The sequence below is a fragment of the Girardinichthys multiradiatus genome, chromosome 21 (genome assembly GCF_021462225.1).
Source record: "Girardinichthys multiradiatus isolate DD_20200921_A chromosome 21, DD_fGirMul_XY1, whole genome shotgun sequence".
Classification (NCBI taxonomy): Eukaryota; Metazoa; Chordata; class Actinopteri; order Cyprinodontiformes; family Goodeidae; genus Girardinichthys; species Girardinichthys multiradiatus.
In genome coordinates, this window is record NC_061813.1 from 24,496,737 (window position 1) to 24,513,711 (window position 16,975).

General features: G+C 41.1%; 1 protein-coding gene across 1 annotated transcript; it reads right to left on the reverse strand.

Moving 5' to 3' along the window:
- Positions 1 to 1,968: 1,968 nt before the first annotated feature.
- Positions 1,969 to 16,228, reverse strand: armc1 (armadillo repeat containing 1). Its single transcript, XM_047349931.1, has 7 exons — positions 15,851 to 16,228; positions 13,973 to 14,184; positions 13,394 to 13,485; positions 8,817 to 9,009; positions 8,226 to 8,342; positions 8,041 to 8,115; positions 1,969 to 6,619 (listed from the first exon to the last, which is right to left on the reverse strand). Exons 2-7 carry the CDS (start codon positions 14,132 to 14,134, stop codon positions 6,428 to 6,430), a joined length of 831 nt encoding a protein of 276 aa, XP_047205887.1. The 5' UTR covers positions 14,135 to 14,184; positions 15,851 to 16,228; the 3' UTR covers positions 1,969 to 6,427.
- Between the last annotated feature and the right edge of the window lie 747 nt (positions 16,229 to 16,975).

Consider the following 16,975-nt stretch of genomic DNA (forward strand, 5'->3'; position numbering starts at 1 on the left):
CAATGAAAGTGGATGTTAAATTTACAGAAGATACTACCAAGGGGGAGAAGAGCCCTGGGGTACACCAGAGACCACGGAGGATAAATGAGACTTGAATGATTTAAGCTGGATGAACTGAGTGCGGCCAGAAAGATAAGACTGAAACCAAGCGAGGGGTGTGTGTGTGATACCAATGGAAGAAAGTCTCTTTGTGTCTCTGCTCTGTTCTCTCAAACCCCCAGTCGGTCGTGGCAGATGGCCGCTCACACTGAGCCTGGTTCTGCTGGAGGTTTCTTCCTGTTAAGAGGGAGTTTTCCTTTCCACTGTCTCTACATGCTCCTCCAGGAGAAATGAATGCTGTAAGTCACTGACTCGATGTAATCTGCTGGGTTTGCTTAGATAGAAAAACGTTTTAACCATTTTTAATAAATAACTGAATCTGACTGAACTGTTCGATAGTTAGGATTAATTTGAAGGTATGTACCTGACTTGAAATCTGTATGATTTAATTGAACTGACTTTGTAAAGTGCCTTGAGTGTTGTGAAATGGCGCTATATATAAAAAAACTGAATTGAACTGAATTTTTAAAAAAATCTAATCTTTAATTTAGCACATTTATTTTATAGGGAAAAATAGGTTAATCTTCAAACAAAAACGTGAACCCTCAACAATTCTTTCAGAAATGTCACTGAAGCAGTTTTTTTAATTATACTTTAGATTTTTAAGTTGATCAGAGTAGGAACTTTTAATTAGTTGTCCATGACACCCTGTTTCCCTGGGGTGCAAATAAATATGCGACACAGACAGGACTTCTACAAATTTTTCAAGTAAAAATCCCAAACTTTTTGTAACAGCTTTTCAGAGTTCTCAGTCCTTCACATCTATTTTTAAATATTAAGCAGCAAAGTTAAACATTAGTTTTTGAAAGACATACCTATAGTAGTTAGTCTTTAAATATGGACCCTCTAAGAACCAGAAGCAGCAACGAAGGACCAAGGAAGTAAAAAGGGACACAATGAATAAAGGAAGAACATAAGGAATGGAGGTAGGACACAAAGAAGACAGGAAAATGAAAGAAGCAAAGTAGATAGGATAAGAAAGGAAGAAAGGACACAACATAGGGAGGAATGACAAAGTAGGAAGCAAGAAAGAAAATAAGGCAGGAAGGAAGGAGGAAGAAAATATAAAGACCACAAGGAAGGAATCATAGGACACCTAATAGGAAAGAAAGTAGGGAACAAGGAAGGTGAAATAAGATGGAAGATAGATAGGAGAAGGAAGAAAGAAAGAAAGAAAGAAAGAAAGAAAGAAAATGACATATAATAGAAAGGAAGAAAGGGCAGACACAAAGTAGGAAAGCACAACATATAGACATTGAAACAGGAAATAAAGTCTGGAAATACAAATATTTTTTCATATTCTTTACTTTTTATTCCATACCTAAAAAATACTGAAATCAAATTCAGTATTTTTCCATTCTGCATAGGAAACCTGCACAGAGGCCTACTTCCCTTAGCCATTAGCTGCAAGTTTGGACCAAAACCCACAAAGACGGGCATCTTATGGTCACCAAGCCTCCATACATACCAGATGCCAATTGGTTGTTTGGAAGACATGGCCTACCGTGTATCCCTACCATCAGAAGTGTTCACTTTTGGAGTTTGCTAAACAAGGCTGAGACTTTAACAGGGACCTAGTGTTTTAATTAGATGATACAAATATTGAGCTTTTTGCAAACTATCACTCCAGGTGTGTTTGGCATGTAACAAAAGATAAAAGTGTGGAAAAGCACCTCATGCCCACTGTTGAGTACAGAGGAGGATCTATGATGCTGTGGGTCAGTTTCTCTTCTAAAGGCCCTGGAAAGTGCATGGCATGCTGAACTCTTTGAATTTCAGGGAGATTTTAGATAAAAGGCTCTAGTCCCATTAACTGAAATTGGGTCAACATTGGGTAGAAAACATATTGGTCAATAAGGACAGAAAATGTTCACCAGATACAAAATCAACCTTCTTTAATGGCAATGCCCGTCCCCAGAACTAAATCGAATAAAAAAAAACATCTGGGATTGTGCAAAGAGAAATGAAGAAACAACATTCTCTTCTTATGCTCTAAACTTGTGAAATAAAAACAAATTAACAGTATAGGGGGAAATAATTTGTTGCATAGGTGATTTTGATGTTGGGACATTTTGCCCCCTTTTACTTAATATACTATAATTGAAAGATGATACATTTTTCAATGTAAGATAACAGTCCTGCGGTAAAAGATTAAGTATATCTACACTTCTTTACCAGCAGTGTCAATAAATGCGGAGGCTGCCTTATGTGCTTCAAATTTATGTAAATAAATTTTAAAGTGAGAACGTTGTATAAAGGACTAAAGCAAAACATATTAGTCAAGACTGCACATTGAGTATAAAGTGGCCAAATAAAAATAAAAAATGTCTTTAAAAACACATTCCAGTTAAATGAAAGGTCCAGAAGGGTCAGAATTGAAACTAAACATTATTTCCAGTCAGAATCCATCCAGATGATGCAGTAGCTAAGTAAAGGCCTTCTCCACAGCTTGGCACAGGATTTCATTGGAGGCTGAGAATCAGCATCATCAGTGGCTCCAAGGCTTCCAGCTGGACTTGGCTGCTACCTCTGACTGCCTACCAGCACCTCGGCTGTGGGGTGGAGGGGGTGGTAGGCAGGCCACAGGATAATCCTGAGGCACCTCGATTATGCACCAGTAAAGAAAAGTGAATTTGCTTCTCCCTCTCTTTCTGTGCAGGGAATGTTTGCCGCCCTCGGCGATCTGATTTGACACAGAGAGGAGGCCTGGACAGTGATGTGAGGATAAAGTACGCCATGTAAAGAAAATAAAAAATCAACAGCGACAACAGAAATTGAAAACTGGCACCGTTTCGCTTATTTTGTTGTTTATCATCATTCGCATTAACAGTGTACAGGAATCTACAGCTTTTAAAATCTGCACGGGTTATATTACATCTGCCGAGTTTGTACACAAGAAGTAACATTTCCGAGGACTCTGTCAGTTGTTCTTTCTTAATATTACAGCTAAGGCAAACGACAAAACAAAAATCTGAACAATTTTCAAGTATTTTCTTTGCAAAATGAGCTGAAATACTGAAAACAAACTACATGCAACAAAGATTAACTGCAACACGGACAAATAAAAAAGACAGTAATACTGCTGACATATGCACTTCCTGCTGACATTATTCTGTGGGTTGTTGTTGACCTAGGATGACATAAAATGCTAAAATTAATGCTTTTCAGAGCATGGCCATCACGAGTTATGCTTTTCTCTGCTGTTTTCCCAGTTTGAATCCAACCCCATTTGACATCTCCGTACCACAAAAGACTGAAAGTGGCCTGGTCAGCACTGAATGTAATAACTGTTAATGACACAAGTCAAAATAATTAAACCTGAGGTGAATTCAGGAGATAAAAAAAAAAAACTTGGCTGCTACGAGCTCTTATCATTATTTGTGACCTATAATAAAAGCCAGAATTATTCAAACAAACCAAAAAAAAAAAAAATCCTTCATGTCAGGGAATGAGGCACCATTTACAGAATATACATGAACCATCTCCTCCACATCGCTTGTTTAAGTCCTTCCAATGTGTGAGTGTGCACCAACATGATCGCTGGTTTAAGGACACTGCCGGCTAAACTGTGGTGACGACACTGCAAAACAAAATAGCTGAGGAATTCCAGGTAACTCGGGGATATATTTAACAAGCAAGCAGCTTACAGGTCTATCTTTTTCATGCAGAGCTGTGGTGGTACTAAAATGACAGAAGATCACAGCCCAGGTTGATGTGAAAGAGGAGGCTGAGAGCGGAGGTAGCTTAGGGAGCCTTCAAAGAAAAACAGGCAAGGGGCGGGGCGCGGCGCTAATGGTGTAGGGGTTAAGCGCGCGACCATATACGGAGGCTACAGTCCTCAAAGCGGCCGTCCCGGGTTCGAGTCCCGGACTCGGCGACATTTGCCGAATGTCTCCCCCTCTTTCCTGTCTGCCTATTGTCAAAAAAATAAAAATAAAGGCCACTTGTGCCGGAAAAAAAAAAAAAAACATTTGAAAGAAAAACAGCCAACCGAGGAGCGCAGGTTTGGGTTTTTACCTGCATAATTATGTCTTAGATGGATCGACCTTTTACAAAAACAATCAAACAAATTAACGGGGTGGAGGCAGCGGCATCTAAATAAATGAAAAATCATCTAAGTTACATTATTTCAGCATTTCAATTAATAAAGTGAAATATATAATAGCTGGAGTCATTACATGCCAAGTGAAATATTTCAAACTTTCCTTTCTGTTAATTTTGATGATTAAGGCTTACAGATAACAAGCACCCAAAATTCTGTTTCTGTGACAAAAATGTTATCTTATACCTACACCATCATGGGAAAGACTGCTGACTTGGCAGCTGTCCATCAGACAGTCACTGACAGCCTCTGCAACGAGGGTGAGCCACAAAATGTCATTGCTGAAAAAGCTGGCTATTCACAAAGTGATGTATCCAAGCATTAATGGAAAGTTGAGTGTAAGGAAAAAGTGTGACAGAACAAGCTGCACAGGCAACAGGGCCAACCGCAGTCTTGAGAGGATTGTGAAGTTAAAGGCTAGAGATGCACCGACATGAAAATTTGGGCTGATGTCGATATCAGATATTAATATTGCTGTTGTGAGTGATAACCGATATTTACCGATATTATATACATGTATATTTCCCTAAAACCCCACAATCCTTATCTGCATCTATATCACTGTCATATGCCCAAACAAATACCTCAATCGAAAAAATAGTCAACAGATTAATCTACTGGTAAAATAATCGTTAGGTGCAGCTCTAGATGGAAGTAAACACTGGTTGTTGATATCGGCCCGGTTTTACTTATGGCACAAACACTGTTATAATGGTTATAAAATGGTTAACATCGGCCGATACTGATGTTAATGCCAATATATCGTGCATCACTGTAAAGCTCAATCAAGAAATTTGGAGAAGATTAACAAGGCCTGGACTGAGGCTGGAGTCAGAGCTTGAAGATCCACCACACGGAGACATATCCAGGATCTGGGCTACAACTATCCCAGCCAGTGATGTCATCTGCTGGTGTTTGTCCACCATGTTTTATAAAGTCCAAAGACAGCAAAGACATCTATTAGGACATTTTAGAGAGCTTCATGCTTCCTGGCCCCCGCCCAACAATACCAGTACCTGGTTTTATATCTATGCTGTCACTGTGCTTGATTGGGCAGCGGACGTGACCTAAACCCCATAGAGACTCTATAGAGTATATTGTCAAGAAGACAAGGAGACAACCCAGACCCAATAATGCAGACAAGCTGTAGGATGCTATCAAACCAACCTGGGCTTTCTCAACACCTCAGCAGAACCACTGGCTCATCACCTCCATCCCCTGCCGCACTGATGCTGTAATTAACGCAAGAGGGGTCCCCAACTAAACTGAGTGCACACACTGTGTACATACTATAGACAAAGCTTTTAGTAGGCTGACATTTCTATACTAAAAACCATTTTTTATTGATCTAATGTCATATTTAAATTTTATGCAGAGTTGAGTTTTAGGTTTTATTGGCTGTAAACCAAAACCAATAGAAATTAGGCTTGAAATACATCACTGGGGGGAACAAATCTATATATAACCTCCACATTGCGGGCTGAATTACTTTAATAAATTAACGTTTGGATGACGTTCAAATGTATTTAGATATCCCTGCACTAATCAGCCAAAAAGGACATAAGCTGTGATTTAAAAATCACAATTCAGTGTAATGCATGTGAGCCAGTGGCTGGTGTCTACTTGTTCTTTGAACTTACTGCATTTTCTCATAACGCTCAGATCATTTGAATGAAGTATGAATAAATAATTACAATTAAATCTCAAAAAACACGCAAATTATTTGTGGATGTAGGCATCAGGCGAGATTGGCACACAACATGCTGAAAAATAAACAGAACAAAAAAAAAAAGTGATTGAAAATGCGACAAATTTAGAGGACAAAGTATTCAATGAACAAATATTGGAAAAGATGCAAGAAAATAAATTTATGCACAAAAAGAGATGACAGTTAAAAGAACCTCCCGTTAATCTACTTGTTCAACATAGCGTTACTTAATTCCAGAAAGCTACCGTATTTGGTTCTGTTGGATATAGAGTCCTTTGGCTATGTCCTCTAGATATATCTGCAGTTGGTCTATAGTTGTACACAAACAACCTTGTTGCGGGATATGTAGCCTAATATATGCACATGTTGAAGTTATTGCATGTTCCACTTGGCAGTCCGGCACATGTGCTGTTGAGAGGAGAGCCGAAAACTAGTAATGCAGGGTGAAGTCCAACACCACACTGAGAGTATCTGCAAATGGACGTAGCAGGGAGTAGAAGAAGAAACATAGGAAGCTGTCACCAGTAGAATGAGCGTGTCAGGAAGTTGGCAGCCGTGCTGAGCCAGCCCAGGCCATCTGTGACTGATCCTACGCGAGTGACGGCCTTGTCCTGCTCCTGTGATGGACTCTCGTCCTCAGGTAGGTAGTCTGGGATGTCTGTGTTCTCCTCAACCAGCACTGATGAGTCCTCCTGGAATGGTAACATCAGCTAAGAGAAAGACAGAGAGCAAAACAAAGGATATGAAAAGTGATCTGATTTAAAAGAATAAACCCAAACAAAATCTAATCTAAAAATGGTGTCATGGTAGTAAAAATGGTAGTAACAGCTGATAGCTTGATAGTTTGACAATAAAGCCAAGAATCTTCTCCTGTAGTTGCAAGACATAACTGAGGTATGACTGACCCCTGCTGGCCACATGATGTACTGTTACAAGTGTTCCTTCTGTGTGCGTTTCCACTGCAGGAACCTTTTCCAGAAATCAGGGTCGTTTTCTGGTACCAATATTTTACTGCAGGAACCAGGGCCACATCAGATTACCAGCAGGCCTCCACGTACATTTTCATTGTAATATCAGCATGCACAATCATAATATCACAAAGGATTGATTAGAAGACAGTAATTGCACGTGGCAAAAGCTGCCACTGTAATATTCAGTCTGTAGGACGGAGTCTAACTGCCCACAGCTGGCGCTAAAGATAATGTCTAAAATGCTAAAGTCACCAAGAGGGTTAGAAGCCAATATGAGGAAAAAAATAGGGTTATAACAGATATCGCCATGGTAATATTAACAAAAATATCTCGTGATTTTCCAATATCGTAAAGCAAAACAATCCTAGTAGAAATCTACCCCAGAAAACAGCCCAGATATTAAGGTAATACATTTTGGAGAGACCTTAAACCAAAGACGTGCATTGACTGATCCCCTAAAAAAATATTTTCCTCAGTGACTTAATTTTGCAAAAACCCCATTTTAACCCTGACCCACAGTTTGGTTCATTTCCAATGTGAAGCATAAAATCTGGTTGTTTATGTAAGAGGAATGCTCCTTGTTTTTGCATCATTCACATACACTTGGCACAGTTCATTTAAAGTCAATAGCTTGGATTAACTTTACTTTGCTTTTAAACCGTAATCGCTATAAAACGATCTGAGATTAATGCTGTATTAGTCTGGTTTCGTCGTTTTTTTTCAACTCGTTCTGGACTCTGCTGTGACTTGAATCTATCTTCCCAGATCTCTGATTCTGAAGCAGCAACACTTCTGCAGTTGAAGTGTCCCTTTCAGCGTCAGCGGCTAAAATTTACGTAACAGAACAGTTCTGTGGTAGAATTGCAGACGACTGCTGCAGAAAAAACACAAAAACCAGCGTAATGGGTTAAAAATTTTACATCGGTATTTGATCTAATTCCTGTAAAATGCAACAAGCTCAGCCTGAGGCAGAGATGTGACTACTCGTGTCAGCTTGAAGGTCTGAGCCGTGACCAGTGAACTACATAACCTGTCAAACAGATACACACCACATCTAACACACTGACCTTTCATCTGACTTCCTGTGTGGGGGGTTATTTTATGTAAAGTAGTTTGAGTAAACAGTGCAACACTAGCTTCTACCTCCCTGCTGTCCTCACCTCTCCGCCGTCATCCGTCTTTACCACCTGCTGAGCCTTCATTACTTTGGTGGAGTTAATTGCTGTTCCCAATGCCTGAGAGAAGACACCCAAAGTCATAAAATTAATCTATAACACAGAGTATCAGTTTTTTTTCCCACAAATAGAGGGCAAACTTAAGTTGCTATCCATATCAAAAGGAATACCTCAGCCTTAAGGTCGGAACGGATGCGGACAACGCATCGTTTGACAGCCATCTGGAAAGTAAAACTGATGACTCCTCGAATCTTTAACAAAGCCTCCTCACACAGGCTCCTTCGAGTCTGACAAGAAAAAGGAAGCAGGTGAAAAGCGTGCAAAGAGTTTCCATCCTAAAGGTATTTGAAACTACAAATTAGTTTGCATGATCTGTTAAATGTGTACACAGCTTAGTGAGCATTACACAAACATTGTGCATGTTGAGTTTTGAGCTTCCACAGCGTCCTGGTTAGTGCGGCCCACCAGAGGCCGTCTGTCTGCTGTAATGTAATCTGGCTAGATGCAGGCTTCCTGCTGAGCAACATTCAGGTTCAATCTCAGCATCCTGCTGTTCGGTGGCAGACATTTACAACCTGTGCCCTCAACCCTCTTCTTAGGTGCCACATAGACAATCCTAAGATGCTGCGGCACATCTGTGATTATGACAGCAACAAACATGATGATCTGAAGAGAGATATTTGCACATCAACCAACACCAGGTGTGTGTTTGAATGCGACAGATGCGGGGTAAAGTCCTGATGCATCCTGTGAACACTTACAGAGTCGTCCAGTCCGTCAATGTGCAAAACTACAGTTTTGGCCCTCTTGTTGTTGGAGCCCAGGAAGAAGTGGGCTTTACGTTGGCAGGAGGCAGCAGCTGCTTCGGCCCGCTCAGCCTCTTCTTTACCAGCTGACTGCAGAATCTCATATATCTCAGACGCCAGCAGTTTGGTCTCCCCGGGTGACGAACTCCTTCAGGATGAGAGAGGACAAAAGTAAAATATTGAAAACACAAGGCAGGTGAAAATAAAGTGAAATGATCAGTGCCCGTGGGGAGATTAGTCACCATACTTATGTAATGTGTAGATCTATAATGATGCTGTTGGAGCAATGCGACTTAAAGGTAACCACAGTATATGTTAACATTTGCACGTGAACTATAAAAAACATTGAAGTGCTCTAAACTGAGCTTTTTAACAAATCCAGATTACAGCACTCAAGCTGGCATCGTAATGGCAAACCAAACATTGTATTAGGTTAAGTTTCCATATGTTGCTAGAGGGGTCCTATTAACCCATCCTATTAAACTGACCAAATAAAGGGGCTGGTTTACCTCAGGGCCAGTGTCACCACAGACCCTTAAATAAAACTGTAATGAAGTCTGACACCTCCACACACCTCCCTATGATAAGACAGGAGCGGCCGTCATTTATTAAGCCCGAGTAGGAAAACTGCAAGGGTCTATTGTAATTGCAAGAATTCTTATTCTTTGTTTCTTCTGTTGCCTCTTTGCGGGGCAATTTGGGGACTTTGCCATGGACGAAAACGCGTAAGATTTTTCCCAAAATTGTCCCCCGCGTAAAATTCTTGTTCCTTAATGTCATGGTCAGTGGGCGTGGCCAAACCACTTAGCCATGCCCCCAAATTCCACCTGTGTGTCTCAAGAAGTCAAGTGAAGATGCAACTGGAGAGACTGAATAGGAATAAGACTGCAGGTCCAGATCATGTCAGCCCTAGAGTTCTGAAGGTCTGTGCAGAGCAGCTCTGTGGGATTCTGCAGCACCTCTTCAACCTTAGCCTGGCCCAGAAGAAGGTTCCAGTGTTGTGGAAGACCTCCTGTCTTGTTCCGGTACCAAAGAAAACTCACCCATCAGTCCTCAATGACTATAGACCTGTTGCCCTGACATCTCACATCATGAAGGTCCTAGAGAGACTCCTGTTGGCCCACCTGAGTAAGCAAACAGTAAACCATCAGGACCCCCTTCAGTTTGCTTATCGCTGTGGAGTTGAAGATGCCATCATACACCTGCTTCAACAAACCCACTGTCATCTGGACGAAGCCAGTAGCACTGTGAGGATCATGTTCTTTGATTTCTCCAGTGCATTTAATACAATCCAACCTGATTTGCTTTGTCAGAAACTCCAGAAGACTCAGGTGGAGGCCTCAACAATCTCCTGGATCAAAGACTACCTGACAAACAGACCACAGTTTGTGAGACTGAAGGGTTGTGAGTCTAACCAGGTAGTCAGCAGCACAGGAGCACCACAGGGTTCTGTACTCTCACCATTCCTTTTCACTCTGTACACCTCAGACTTCCAGTACAAGACAGACTCCTGTCATCTGCAGAAATACTCGGATGATTCTGCAGTCGTGGGGTGGATCAGAGATGGACAAGAAGCTGAGTACAGGAAGGTGGTGGACCACTTTGTGGCATGGTGAGGAAACAATCATCTCATTTTGAACGTGACTAAAACAAAGGAGATGATTGTAGATTTTAAGAGAAACAGGAATAAGTCAAAAACTATTTATATTATGGGAGAAGAAGTGGAGGTGGTGGAGGAGTATAAATACCTCGGTGTTCACCTGGACAACAGACTAGAGTGGAGATGTAACTGTGAAGCCATCTACAAGAAGGGACAGAGCAGACTGTACTTCTTGAGGAAGCTTAGGTCCTTCAGTGTTTCCATCAAGATGCTGCATATCTTCTATAAGTCTGTTGTGGAGAGTTTGATCTCTTCTACCATTATCTGCTGGGGAAGCAGCATCAGAGCCAGGGACTTAAAAAAGCTCAATAAGCTGATAAAGAAGGCTGGTTCTGTTCTGGGGACTCCTCTGGAACCTCTGGAGATCATTGTGGAAAGAAGGATTCTTCATAAAATGAAGAACATTATGGAGAACCCTGAGCATCCTCTTCATAAGACTGTCCTACAACAACAGTGTCTTCAGTCAGAGTCTTCTTCAGATCTGCTGTAAGACGGAGCGCTACAGGAGATCATTCCTACCCACAGCCATCAGCATCTACAACGACTCTTTGAAGAAACCTTCATAATATGAGCTATAAAAACATTTAATTTCCCTTTGGGATTAATAAAGTATTTTTGAATTGAATTGAAACGTGAGATAGGCCGAACCGTTAGTCGTAGATATCTGAAATTTGGCCCACAGGTAGAGCTCCTCAAACCAAGAAAAAAAGTCTCTTGGGGGTATGCCCTAAAACGCACAGGAAGTCGGCCATTTTGGGTCAAAGGCCGATTTTTGGACGTTTTTCACTTTTACTCACCTCGAACTTTAACGAACTCCTCCTAGGGATTTTGAGCTATTGGCTTCATATTTGGTCAATGTGCAGTGAAGGCATGGGGGATTAAAAGTTATCAAAATCGTGAGTTTTTGGCCATGTTTAGGAGGCGTGGCCGGGGCACGAACTTGGACTTCGCGCCCAAAGTGAAAAATTGCAATACCTTTCCCAAATAAATCCCAAATCTCACCAACGTTGGCATGAAGGAGGACCATCGGGTTCCCGACGATCCAATGGGGTAATATGCTGACATCATCAAAGCCACGCCCCCTGAGAACAGGAAGTCACTTTTTTCACTTGGAAAGGTGCCTCTATGACCCTCTTAACCCAAACAACTTGAAACTGTGTTAGGTGACTGATAAATAGTGAATCTAACTTCGTTTGAAGCACAGTGACTTTTCATAAAAGGCCGTGGCGGCGCGACCAAGTTGGACGTCACGCCATGGCCATACGTTTGGCTCTAATTTCCACATACATCATCTGATCTGCACCACATTCAATGCGATATTCTAGTTCAGTCTCCAACAGAGATCTGATGACATATTTGGTGGGTGTGGCCTAATTCGTCCACAGCGCCCCCTAGAAAATAAAATAAAAATCAGCCCCAAGCCATGCTTTGACCGAGGAATCTGAAATTTGGTACACATATGTATCTTCTCAGGACCTACAAAAAAGTCTCTTAGAGCATTGGTCCAAACCCCACAGGAAGTCGGCCATCTTGGATTGAATTTGCCATTTTGACCCCGGTTTTGACCCTTCTAGCCCGCATATCTGAGCAAACTTCTACAGCTTTTGACTTAGACACTTGAAAACCACTCAGTATACTCTTAAGGCATTGGGGATCAAAAGTTATCAAAGGCTTTTTGATACATGAAAGCGTGTGGGCGTGGCCACGCCTCAAAATAGGACTTCTCGCCATAAAAGACGAAATTGATATAGCTCCTACAAGGAAAGTCACAGACCTGAAACCTTCTGAAATTGATCTGCCTCTAGGCCTCAACAATATTCAATGGTCAGATAATGACATCATCAAAGCCCCGCCCCCTGAGAACAGTTAGTGTCCCATTTTCCTTTAGAGTCAATGTTTGATGTTCTTCACCTAATCAATGTGAAACTGTCCCAAGTAACAGATAACATGATGGTCTTAGACAGTCGCCAGTACTGACTGCTTTAACTGGAGAGTGTGGCCATGATGGCGTGGCAAATTCTGATGTTACGCCAAGGCCATACGTTTGGCTCTAAATTACACATGCATGGTCCAATTCACTCCAAAATAAACATGGTTGATCTTTGTCAGCCCCTAAAAAGCTCTATTGGATTACATTGAAATTTGGATCAATAGCACCCCCTAGGACACTTCAAGGGCTATATCTCCCTCATACATCATCGGATCCACTTGAAATGTAGCTTACATGATCATTAGTTAATCGTGGACATGTTGACACAGTCAATTGATGACATGATTTTAGCCCCACCCAATAAACAAATGACTGTAGCTTCCATCTGGAAGGTCCGATTTACTCCAAATTTTGAATGCTTCTCGCCAGACCAGAACTCTGCATGACCGATGATCATATGACATGTCGCTCACAGTCCCTCTTAGTGGCGACATTTGGAATTGAACGGCGGCCTCGTTGGTGGCATGCGGCCAGCGATGCCGGGCTCCCGCGGTCGCTCCACAGGCCGAGTTGCGCTGAGGTGCGAGGGCCTTCAAGGCTGCTTGCAGCTTTAATTTTCATTGGTTTTCAAGAAACTACATTAAAATATAAAGGTATGCACTGCACTTGTAAAACTAACTAAATCCCCTTAAATCTATCCCAGGATCAGTTGAGAACCATTTCTGCCAACGGTGTTTCACATTACTGCCACCCTACAGTACTTCAGCTTTACAACCACTCAACCATGAGACAACAAGTGAAAACCAACATCCTGTCATGAAATGTTGCAGACTAGCAAACACTGTCTAGCAAAGAAAATAAATAAATGTCAGGTTAAGGTTTTATGAGAAAGAAGGTGCCCTGTAGGCAGGCGTTTCTGACGCGGCGAAGACAGCGACTTACTTCTGCATGATATTCTGCAGACTCAGCATCATGCCCAACTCGCCCTTCAGCTTCTCCCTGTTGGCTCGACATTCTGCCAGGTAGCGCACAGCCTGCAAGGGAAAGGGCAGCTTTTATCTGCCTCCTATTAAAAGCTCTGTTATAAGAGGATCATTTTAAAAGGGGCGCCCAGGTGCAGCTGCACATATATTACATAAGCTCTGACTTTGCGTTCGTACTTCAGGAGTTTCTTACATAAAACCACTTAAATGTGTACCAGCAGTAACAGGTCATGTGCTGCAAAAAAAGAGTTTCAGTGAATCAAAATGCTGAGAGGAAGCCTGTACTGTATTTGCATCACAACAGGCAGTAGCACAAAAATCAGGCTGTTTTCATGCCAAAAATAACCTTACAGCTGCTTCAATGTGGTAAAGGTGGGGGAGACAAAAACATAAATATAGGAAAGCCAGTAGAAAACCCATTGAGAACAAGTTTAAATTGTATGCTATTTTATTAATATAAACCTACTCCATCCCTGTCTTTAGATGACAGAAAACATCAGAACTGTATAGATTCCTTTAGGCAGCAGGTAACGCTTACCAACAGTGCTGAGTAGACAACCTGTGGGTTAGGATGGTCGAAAAAAAGGATGAGACCCGGCAGGCAACCTTGGTCTTCAACTATGGCTCTTCGATTCAGGGGGTCCGCAGCGAGATCTCTCAACTGGTTTACCACAGTCAGTGCATCCACCTCCGCACTCATGGTGCCTCTAGCTTTGATGGCACGTGCATCAAACCAACCTATTCTCTTTACTGGAAAAATAAAAACAGGACAAAATGTATGATCTGACTTTCTGAAATGTAGGTGAACACAAAACTATAATTTTTTGTATCAATTATCAGGTTAATGAACTGTCAAAACTTAAATATTATATACTAAAAAACCTGATGTAGAGGTTTTCATTCTCTTATTCGATCTTTGTATATCCAAAATTGAGTTCAGGTGCATCCCTTTCCTACTGATCATCATTCAGATGTTTCTACAACTTGGTTGGATTAAAACTGTGGTAAATTCAGCTGATTGAACATGACTTGAAATGCAACGAACTTGTCTTTGTTACATTGTTACGTTAACAGTGCAAATCAGAGCAGAAACCAAACAAACAAGTCAAATAGATTATCTATAGACCCATGAGACCAGATTGTCTTAATGCACAAAACTGCTTGAGAATTTTTAAAAAAACAATTTGGCAACACTGAATATCCCAAAAGCATGCCGCCTCCATTATTTGGAAATCTATTAACTCTGGAACCATCATGATCCTCCATACGTCTGGCTGCCCGACCAAAATGGGAATTTAGGGAAGAAGACTCTTGTTCAGAAAGGTAAACAAGAACACAATGGTCATTAAGACAGAGCTCCAGTGTTAATCTGTGGAGATTGAACAACAATCCAAAAGGTCAACTCAGTTCTGATGAAACCAGACTAGAACTTTTTGGCCTGAACTCCAATGATTATATCAGAAGAAAAAACTTGACATGGCTAACAGCATCACCACTGTGAAGCAAGGTGGTGGCAGTATCATACCGTGGGTGTGTTTTTCTGCTGAAGAAACTGGATAACTAGTTCGACTGGTGGATAAGAAGACAGCAATTAAATACAGATTGATTTATTTAAAAAACTTGCTCCAGAATTATTTGGAAGTCAGACGAAGGCGACAGTTTATCTTCCAATAGGACAATGCACTAGAACATAGTTAAGAATACAAATTAGAGGCTGTAGGAGCAATTTGTGAAAGTCCTTGAGTGGCCCAACTATACCTCAGACATCTCTGGAAAGAGCTAAAAATGTCTACTGATGCTGCCCATCCAGCCTGACTGAGCCTGAGAGCTCCTGCAGAGAAGAACTGTAGGAAACACCCCAAAATTAGGTGTACCAAGCATGTAGAGACATGCCAAAGAAGCTGTAATTTCCACCAAAAACTATTATAATTATAATTTTTTAATTCTTACATATTTAATAAATTTGCACTTTTTCAACTTGATATTATGAACTACTCTGTGTGCATTTAAAAAAAAAATAAAACTGCTCTTGTTGGTTATAGAATAAGTCTGTAAGGTAACAAAATGGGGAAAAGGTGAAGAGGTGTGAATACTTTCTGGATGCATTGTATATTTATGCATATATAACACATAATATACATTTGTGTTGAAATAAATTATTGAATTATAATTGCTAATAGGTTTTATATAATTCGCAGTCAATGACATGCGCTATTACAGCAGTTGACTGGATATAATTTGATTTTATTGACACACACTAAGAAAACCGCAGCTATCATAAGAAACAAAATATATTTAGGTGTGTGGTGGTAGGTACATTCTATAATAATTCCGTTTACAAAACTACTTTAAGACTGACTTGTTTAACTGTTTGTAACGATCAACTTAAAATACTCGTTCTTGTCCACAGGCTCACCTTAAATCACGCCCTGTGGTACACAACCGATTGCGGCTAGGCTAAGCTAACAATCCGTGCTCGAAAGCTAGCTTTATTTCAGTTGGTCATTAAAAACTCCCGAGCGAAACCCTGGTCGGTTTAGCCAGTAGGTGTACAAAACCGACACCAGAACCAACTGTTAAGTTACGAAACAACCCAAAATAAACCGTAACAACAACAATTTCACCACCACTTGGCCTGTGTCCCCTTTCTTCCCCTGCGCTTCTTTAGCTAGCAGCTGTGCACAGTAGTGTTTGGGTTTGAGGCACATCGAAAGGGTGCAGCTGTTTTGTGATCAAGGACATTCCAGTGTCCCAGACGGGATGTCCGTAAGTTTACATGACATTTTTCCGCCGGGATGTGTGGGGATATAAAACAAACGTAAAAAGATGTCCTAAAATCTGATTGGATATTGTAGCTCGATAGAGGTATTTATGGTACGTTCAATTTCTATTCGGAAGTCGGAATTTTTCACCACCGAAAAATAAATTTCAACTGGAACGCCCGCGAAAGTCGGAAAGTCGGGGCAACACGACCATACCCGACTTCGCCATTCAAGATGGTTGCTACTCGCATCAATAGTAGACATTTGTTTTTACTGTGACTGTTTTAGTAGTTATTTGTTATTTATGTAACATTTAGTCCGTCATACACGTACTATGTATCAGTGTTTATAATACGAGTTGTTTCAACGCTGTGTATATGCCGCAAAATACCGCGTAGAACAGTGTTATAGTTGTAAGATTGCTGTTGCAGTTGCTAGCAATACCAATGAAAACAAGCAGGAAACTGGAACGCTACAACTCGGAGATGACGTAAACTCCGACTTACTAGTTCCGAATTCCGAGGTTGATGGAACGCAGCATTATACAACTCTATGCGTTACATTAACGCTCAGCTTGGACTCCTGCTTTACTTGCACTGCCATACTTGCACACTGATCACCTGCACTGTTGTACTGCTCTCGCACCCAATACTGCTCTATATTTACTCTCACTCACTTAAAACTGTGCATATTTATTTATATTATATTGTAGATATGTTTATACTGTTTAATTTGTACTGCATTGCACCGACTACGCCAAAACAAATTCCTTGTATGTC

Excerpts from the sequence above, each read along its gene's own strand:
- armc1 (XM_047349931.1), bottom strand. The coding sequence starts at position 14,134 with ATGAGTGCGGAGGTGGATGCACTGACTGTGGTAAACCAGTTGAGAGAT. Across the intron at positions 8,343-8,816 it reads TTGACGGACTGGACGACTCT|ACTCGAAGGAGCCTGTGTGA; the intron begins GTAAGTGTTCAC and ends TTTTCTTGTCAG. Across the intron at positions 8,116-8,225 it reads GTTCCGACCTTAAGGCTGAG|GCATTGGGAACAGCAATTAA; the intron begins GTATTCCTTTTG and ends GTCTTCTCTCAG.